This window comes from Pipra filicauda, unplaced genomic scaffold, assembly GCF_003945595.2.
Source record: "Pipra filicauda isolate LSUMZ 115617 unplaced genomic scaffold, ASM394559v2 scaffold3_size10097308_pilon, whole genome shotgun sequence".
Classification (NCBI taxonomy): domain Eukaryota; kingdom Metazoa; phylum Chordata; class Aves; order Passeriformes; family Pipridae; genus Pipra; species Pipra filicauda.
In genome coordinates, this window is record NW_024104532.1 from 2,687,555 (window position 1) to 2,695,596 (window position 8,042).

Genomic DNA, 8,042 nt, shown 5'->3' on the forward strand with positions numbered 1-8,042 from the left:
GCATCACTGGAACCTGCCCGGTCCAAGCCCCGTGGGATTATGCCTGTCCCTGTGGGCTGTCGGGGGGCCCCGTTCATGGCTGAACTCCAGACAGAAAGCTAGGGCATTGCAGACACATTCCTGGTGCCAGCAGGGTGGGAAATGGCAATGTTGGGAAGGGCCCCCCTATTCAGAGGACACATATGCTGCCGCTCCGGCGTGCGGTGGGGAACAGGGGGCCGGAGGGAGCGGAGCGTGCCTTGGCAGCGCACCGAGGACACTGCCAGCATGTGAGCCCGGGGAGCAGGGACCGGGGACGGTGTGTGTGTGTGTGGGAGAGCACTGGCAGCACAGCTTGAGGACTCGGGTGTGCGGGGGGAGTAGGGGGGGAGCTGGCAGCGAGCGGGGCCCCGGAGTGCGAGAGTGCTGGGTGCGTGCGTCCCCCAGGCTGGGGACGGTGCGGATGCGATCCCTCCCTGGGGACAGACGGGCACCGCGCCGTGGGGACGGAGCAGGGCTGCCGCAGGTGTCCTGCTCCACGAGGAGGCCGGGACGCCGGTGACCAGGTCCAGCCCGTGGCGGGATCCCCGCTCCCTGCGGCTGCCACACTGCAGTGAGCGGCAAGTGACAAAACCGGCTCCGGGCCAGGCCGTGGCAGCGCTGATTCACAGGGATGGAGCGTGTCGCGTCTCGCTGGCGCCAGGCCAGGCGCTGGGGCAGGTGGGGGTACACACCATGTCCCCTGGGGCTTTGTGGGGCTCCTGCCCACCCGTGGGTGCTGTGAGGGGGAGGCACGGGGTTGTCCTGCAAGAGGAGGGTGCAGGGATTGTCCCACGGTGCTGAGGCCCCTCTCCACTCCACAGGTACGAAGCAAAATATTTCTCTCCACCCTCGCCGGGCGATACTCGGGGACATCAGCCCCGCGCTACGGTGAGGGCCACCGGGGGCCGACTGGGCGCCGCTGCTGAGCCCGGAGCTGTAGCTCGGGGGGGGTTTGCGGGGATCTCCCCGCGCTTTCGTGGGAGGGGGGGGGTTTGCGCAAGGAGCTCTCGGCGCCGCACGCAGCCAGCCCGCCCTGCCCCGCCCCGCTGGTGGGCACGGCCGGGCCGCCCCCCTCCTTCCTCCTTCCTCCTCCTCTTTCCTCCTCCTCCTCCTCCTTCCCGCCCCTCCCGTCCCACCGCCCCCGCGCCGCGATTTGCCGGTGCCGGCCCCGCCCGCCGCCCCGCGCGGCCGCGGCCGAGGGGCGCGTTCAAACGCGGCGAGGGAAGGAGCGCGGAGCGGAGCCGTGCGGGACCGCAGCGCCGCCGGCATGGTGAGTGCGGGGCCGGGGGGCTCCCGGGGCGCCCCATCCCCCTTCCCCGGTGTGCTCCGGCGTGCGGGCTTTGTCCCGGGCTCGGCCCCGGGGACCGACCGCCCCCTCCGCCTTGCCCGTGCCGGAAATTCCGGCGGGGCTGCGGGAGGCGCAGGGGGGGCTGTGCGGGAACCCGCGCTCGCCTCCCCGTAGCACCCCCTGCGCCTCCGCGCAGCCCCGCCGTGCTCTCCCGCGTGGAGTGGGAAGGGGAGAGGATTTGTGGCCGTATCTTGCCCGGGCACGGCCAGGGTTGGGAACAGATCCCGAAGGAGCCAGGCTGGCCGGACCGGTGTTTTGCCGCCTGGAGGGTGATCCCCTCCCTGCCGCAGGCAGGACACCTTCGGGTTCCCCCGGCGTTTCCCAAAGCTCCCACAACCTGACCTACTTCCTCGGCCGCCTGTGCCGGGAGGAGCCGGTGCGGGGCTCGGCCAAGCTGCTCCCCAATGCCGGGGGCTGCATGAGCATCCACTCCTCTGCCGCACCACCATGGGAACATCCATGTCCCCCATCCCTGTGCACGCCCCGTGGCACCGCAGGCATGCCAGATCCTTCCAGAGGATCTGGTGCCCTTCGTGGGGTGCCGATGCCCGGAGCAGGTGCTGGGCTCGCAGAGGGAGGTGACAGCGCAGGCCGGGAGCTGTCAGACAGGTTTGTGCGTGGCAGCAATTAAAAGCCGGGTGTTTGTTTACGCGGCGCGTGGTGCTGAGAACCAGGGCAGCTTCCTGGGTGTAACCCGGCCCTGGAGCCCTCGGCAAGGCTGGAAGCCGTGCTGGGGGCTCTGCCTCGCCCCTGCCACGCTTGCTGTGTCCCCTGCACTGGTGTGAGGACATTGTCCCTCTCACTAGTGCTGGGGAGCCAGAGCTAAGGCCGAAGACATCCTCTCATCCTTCCTCCCCCGGCCACCTGCGCAGGAAGCTGCATTGTCCCGTCAGCATCCTGCCCCTTCCCACCGCCCTCACGCCATGTCCGGCCACGGGGTCCCCAGCACGCACACAGCTGCTGGGCTGTGGCTGCCTCATCCCTGCCTGGTGCTGGAGTGGAAATGCCTGTGGATGGAGCGGGTCCGTGTGCAGCTTGCCCTGTGAGGTGCAGGAGCCCATGCCGTGAGGGAAGCGTCCCCGTGGTGGTGGAGAGGTGCCTGTCACCTGCACACCGTGGGGAGGGCAAGCTGATGGGCATCCCCAGGGCCGTTCTGGGGAGTTCTCCAGAGGGTGTCCGGACCCAGAGGTCCTGGCAGGGTGGGTGGGTGCTGCGGGGCTGGGGCTGGCGCCAGGCCCAGGCAGGCGCTGCCGGCTCCCGAACTCGCCCGCCTGGCTGGGCGGCAGGTGCCTGTTCTGGTGGCAGCCCCGGCCGCGGGCGGGAGGTGGGGCTGGGTGTGGGAGGGAGGCGCTGCACCGTTGGGGGGGGCAGCAGCAGGGAGCCCCCGCCTTGGTGTGTGCTGTGCCCTGGCACCCCTTCGCTCGGCTCCCCCAGGGAGCTGCATGGGAGATGGTGGGTCTGTCCCAGTGCCAGGAGCCCAGGTGGGTCCTTGGGGCTGGCTAGGAAGGGGGGGTGCCGGGAGTTTCACGGTCCTGATTGCCCGGTGTCACTGACTCTGTCTCTCCCCCAGCAGTGCTGGTACTGGGCTTTTCTCTAATTCTCCATGGCAGCAGCACAGGGTCCTGTGACCTGTGAGCCCGACACCCGTGTCCTCGGCACCTACCTCTCCTCGGAGCCTGTCGGCGTCGTTGGCAGCATGGGCAGCGTGGGCAGCCTAGTGGAGAAGCAGGATCTGTCCCCTCTGGAGCTGCGGGCCCCGCTGGGGGGCTCACGGGGGCTTCGGCAGCCCGACGGCTTGTTGCGGAAGGGGCCGAGCCAGCGGGAGCTCTTCGGGTACCTGCACGGGGCCAAGAAGGAGATGCGGTCGGAGCGGAAGCACCAGACGTCAGGCGCCTGCTACAAGAGGGACTACGAGAGTGACCGCGAGAACCGATCCCCCGAGCGCTGCTCCCGGGAGCATCACCGTGGGGCTGACTTCTCCAAGAGCTCCCTGCCAGAGCGGGGCCGCTTTGACAAGGTGAGGCTGTGGGCACTGTGCAGGATTCTGGAATAAGTCCTGGTCTATGAGAGGATGGGGTGGAGCAGAACAGTCCATGCCCCCCTGAATGGGATGTGGGGATTTGAACCCCCTGGCTGTGGGGGCTGTTGGGCTTATGCTGACTCTGCTCTTGTTTTTCAGTGCCGTATCAGGCCCTCGGCCTTCAAGGCGGTGGCTGGGAAGGGGCTGGTCTCCATGCAGGGCCTGTCCTCGTCCAAGGGGCAGAAGTTGTCCAAGAGCAACGGGAGCCTGCACACGCTGCTGTCACAGAGCAGCACAGCAGCCCCACAGCACGGCCCGCTCCGCACCCACCTGCTCCACGCCATCAGCCTGGATGAGGCCTCCGACTCCAGTCACAACTCCATCCAGAGCTTCCCATCATACGGCTCCCGCCTCAAACCTGCCCAGAGCCAGTTCAGCGCCTCCATGGGCCACATCAACCACATTGGAGGCTCCTTGGACAGGGTCTCCCGGAGCCCCAGGGACCCGCTGGCCCCTGAGAAGGTGCCCCTGTCCTGCAAAAGCATGGCCACGCTGAGCCGGCTGCAGAGCCCCGGCGAGCCCCCGCCACCCTATGAGTTCTCCTACTCGCTGGAGGACGCGGTGAAGCAGCTGGAGGATCGGCTGCAGGAGACAGGAGGAGAGCTGCGGCAGCTCAAGAGGAGTCTCAGCGAGACTGAAGACCCCTTCACACAGGTGAGCTGTGGGGCTGGGGTGGGGCTGGGGTAGTGCTGGGTGCCCTGGGCAGGGCTGTGGGACAGTGATGTCTGGGTAAAAGGAGCTGCTGTGGTGGGTGATAGGCTGGGAATGCCCAAGCGCAGGAGGACCCAACATCACGGGACCTTCTGGGATCCCTCCCTGGGGCTTTGGACTCTGACCACTGTCCACCTGTGCTGGCAGGTGTTTGAGGACAAGCAGCGGCTGTGGCTGGACGAGCTGGAGGACCTGAAGCAGATGTACATGGCCCGGCTGCAGCAGGTGATGCAGCAGGCGCAGCGCGGGCAGCGGGCGCTGCAGCTGCAGCTCTACAAGGCACAGCAAGAGAAGAAGCGGCTGCAGGAGGAGCTGAGCCTGCAGCAGTGCCAGTGTGAGGAGCCCAAGCTCCGGCAGCCCCAGGGAGAGCGTGGCAGCCCCAAGCTGGAGGAGACCAAGTGGGAGGTGAGTCCCCTTCTTTCCTTCCCTGTTGCCACCCTCCTGGCTGTGGAGCCAGGATGAGCGCAATGGTTCCCTGCTCCAGTGTAACTCGTGGCCACAGGATGGGGGGGATTAGCCAGGTGTGATGTTCATGGTCTCCCAGGAGGACAGTCTGGGGTGCTGCCACCCCTGGGGTCCTGATTCCCCCAGTCCTTCCTCACCGCTTGCCTGTGCCCTACAGGTGTGCCAGAAGGCAGCAGAGATCTCCCTGCTGAAACAGCAGCTCCGGGACACCCAGGAGGAGATGGCTCAGAAGCTGGGTGAGATCTTCAGCCTGAAGACGCAGCTGCGGGAGGCCAAGGCGGAGGTCCAGGCCAAGGACTCCCAACTGGCACAGCTGGCAGACTCCTTCCAGAGTCCCCCAGAGCCCAGCACCTCGATGCCTCTTGGTGATGACCCCATGCCATCGTGCCAGGACTTCCCTGGCTGCGAAACTGATGACTCCAAGTGCCGTGGCCTCCACAGCGACACGGCGGAGCCCCTGGAGCGGCAGGTGGAGTGGCTGTGGGCAGAGCTGCTGCGGGAGCGGCGTCAGGGCCAGCTGCAGGCTGTGAACTTTGAGCTGGAGAGGAAAACCTGGCAGGAGGAGAAGGAGAAGGTGCTGCGGTACCAGCGGGAGCTCCAGGCCAGCTACATGGAGATGTACCACCGGAGCCAGGCGCTGGAGCGGGAGCTGCGACAGCTGCGGTCGGAGCCCAGGGATGTTGGGACTGACTCGCCTTGGATCGAGCGGGTGGAGTCCTCGAAGATCTGAGGGATGGGATGCCAGTGGGACTGTGAAGGGGGAACATCTCTTGCTGCTGCAGCGGGACGATCTCAGGGTGTGCACAAGGACTGGCCACTTGGCACTGCTCTGGGCCGAAGGACTGATTGCAACAGGGGAGCTTTTCCTTCTTGCAGCGCTTCAGGCCCTTCTGGTGGGGGTCTCTGGGGGCCATCTGTGCCAGGGTGGGGGTCTTGCATGTGCCCCGTGCTCTGACTCCAGGAGCATTTGCCCTGTGATTCCTTCTGCCATGGGGGGCAGAAACCAAGCGCCCTGTGAAACATTCCCTGTCCCTCCTGCTCTGCTGCCCCTGTTCCTGCAACCCAGTAACTTAATATCTTGTGAGGAGGGGCTTGAGCCCTGTCACCACCCCACTGCCTTGCTGTGGGGGTTCCACCTGCTGCTCGCAGTGGCCACCTTGTCAGCAAGGCCATGGAGCTGCTGGTGCCACTGGGAAGGCAGAGGAGGAAACCCTGATGAGTGCTGGTACTGCTGGGATGGGGCAGCTGCGCCAGCACCTCTGCTGGGGCTTCCCATGTCCCCAGTGTGGGGCTGCTCTGCAGTGGAGGTGGTTGATGCAGCTTCCCTCGGGCTGAGAGGGGCAAGTGCCTTGTGCAAGGAGGGATGGGAACGGGTGCCCTGCTGCACTGGGAGGAACTGGGGAGGGGAACAGGACATGTGGGCAGGGATGTGTGTGAGCTGGGGAAGAGGCTGGGGTCTCCCCTCCCAAGGTGGGTGAGGGAGAGCTGGGGGAGCCCCAAGGTTCTGGGAGGAAGAAGCCCTGCTCCATGTCTGTAACAGCAGAGCCCCAAACCCCATTCCTGCAATAAACCTGTATTTCTCTCTCCCAGCTTTTGCTTCCCTCAGAGTCTGGGGGATTCCGACTGCGTGGGTGGGGGGGGCTGCAGGCTGGCCTGGGCCTGCCCAGAGCAGGGCCCCGCCCCAGCACAACCGTGCAAGGGTGGGCGGTACAACCAGTCAAGGTATTGAGGTGGGTGAGTCACAGTGGGGCCAGGGGTGGTGCCCCTAGAGCGGTTTAATGCAGCCATGGACCCTCCAGCCTTCCTGCCCTGAGCACCAGGACCATGTTCTACAAACACACAGAGACCTTTATTCACCCCCACAGTGCTCCCCTTCCCCCCCCAGTCAGTGCTCTTGGTGGTGTCCCCACAAATGGCCATGTGGCCCCTGGGCAGGGGCACAGGGACCTGTCACAACCCTGCAGGGCACAGCCAGTCCCCGGTTCTTCACAGTGGCAGTGGAAGAGATGACACCTCCTCCAGACACTCGTCGTAGGCCTCCTGGTACTCCTCGTGGGGCTTGATCATGATGACGCAGGTCGGGCGCTTGGAGCCGGCTGCAGCTCCCAGGTCCTGTGGGAAGAGTGAGACTGTGGGGTGCCAGGTCTCTTCCTGAGGGGAGAGGCTCAGGACCAGCTCACTGCATTCCCTGGTCTAATGCAAGGAATCTCTCTGCCAGCCCATCAACCCAAAGCTCTCTGGACTTGTGCTGGGTTCAAGAGCCCTTTTCTCAGCCCAATTGTGTCCTACAAGCTGGAAGCAAAGGCCTGGGCTGGCACCTGGCACAAGGGGCTGGCACTTGGCTCATGTGCCATGCTTCTTCCCCAGAGCAGGATCTGCAGAGCTGCCTGCATGAGGCTGAAGCTCCAAAGACACCTCCCCTCGCTCCCAATTTCCAGCCCACGAAGAGGGTACTGGTCGCAGCTCACAACTGAGGAGGGAGAAATTCTCCTGGCTGTGTCCCAGAGGGCTCTTGTCCCTGATATCCCCCAGGGCTGCTGAGGGAGTCGATCGTGGCAAACAGTTCTGTGATCTCATAGTGAAACACTCCTACAACTCCCCCATGTCCGTTCTGTGCAAGCACCAGGTTCTTTACCTGGTCACTGCATCTGCACCTCCCCAGGATGGCTCCAGTCACAGCCTGGACTCCTCACAGGGGCTGGTTCGCCCCCAGCACTCACCGATTTGGAAGGGACATAAGCGTAGGGGAGGCTCCTGTCCTCGCACATGATGGGGATGTGGCAGTACACATCGATGGGCAGCGTGTCCCCAGCCAACACCGTGATCCTGCAGGGAGAGCCGTGTCAGTGGCAGGGCTGGACCAGAGGGGCCGCGGGCCGGAGCTGCACTTACCCCTTCTCGCCCTTGTTGATGAACTTCTGCACCTCCTTCACACCGCGGCGGATCTGCTTGTGCTTGGCCGCTGCAAGAGAACCACGAAGTGAGGGGCTGAAAGAGAACCACGGAGTGACGGAGGGGAGTGAGGGGCTGGAGAGAACCACGGAGTGAGGGAGGGGAGTGAGGGGATGGAGAGAACCACAGAGCGAGGAGCTGCACCACGCCATCGCCATGCCTCAGCCCGGCCCCGCCTCCGCCATATCCCGGCGCCGCCAGACCTTTCCTGATGCACTTGTAAAGCTTCCGCGTGAGCTTGCGGGACGCGAGGGGCTGCGCGATGGGGTTGAGGAAGTCGAGCTGCTCCCGGTACGAGCGCTCGGGAGCCGCCTCCGCCTCGGCCGCCGCCTCGGGCTTGTCCCGCGCCATGGCCCGCGCCGGCCGCTTCCGCTGCCGGGGCACGCGCCGCGCCGGGGCGGGACATGCGGCTCCCCGCTCCCCGCCAGCCAATTGGCAGCTGCGCTAGCGCTGACAGACAGCCGC

The 8,042-nt window shown here is 65.8% G+C and overlaps 2 protein-coding genes across 5 annotated transcripts; one reads left to right on the plus strand and one right to left on the minus strand.

The window, feature by feature from the left end:
* Window positions 1–649: 649 nt before the first annotated feature.
* Window positions 650–5,528, plus strand: N4BP3 (NEDD4 binding protein 3). Of its 4 annotated transcripts, none has more exons than XM_039385208.1 (5): window positions 650–699; window positions 2,943–3,386; window positions 3,549–4,103; window positions 4,308–4,565; window positions 4,783–5,528. In XM_039385208.1, the coding sequence occupies exons 2-5, from the start codon at window positions 2,973–2,975 to the stop codon at window positions 5,353–5,355; spliced, it is 1,800 nt and encodes a 599-aa protein (XP_039241142.1). In that variant the 5' UTR covers window positions 650–699; window positions 2,943–2,972; the 3' UTR covers window positions 5,356–5,528. The 4 variants fall into 4 exon arrangements, with proteins under 4 accessions (XP_039241142.1, XP_027574601.1, XP_027574598.1 ...); XM_027718800.2 differs by lacking the exon at window positions 650–699 and adding an exon at window positions 1,177–1,291 and having other exon boundaries at window positions 2,940–3,386; XM_027718797.2 differs by lacking the exon at window positions 650–699 and adding an exon at window positions 1,177–1,291.
* Window positions 5,529–6,452: 924 nt separating this feature from the next.
* On the minus strand, window positions 6,453–7,943 carry NHP2 (NHP2 ribonucleoprotein). Its single transcript, XM_027718647.2, has 4 exons — window positions 7,781–7,943; window positions 7,518–7,587; window positions 7,346–7,451; window positions 6,453–6,737 (listed from the first exon to the last, which is right to left on the minus strand). The coding sequence occupies exons 1-4, from the start codon at window positions 7,926–7,928 to the stop codon at window positions 6,612–6,614; spliced, it is 450 nt and encodes a 149-aa protein (XP_027574448.1). The 5' UTR covers window positions 7,929–7,943; the 3' UTR covers window positions 6,453–6,611.
* Window positions 7,944–8,042: the final 99 nt, after the last annotated feature.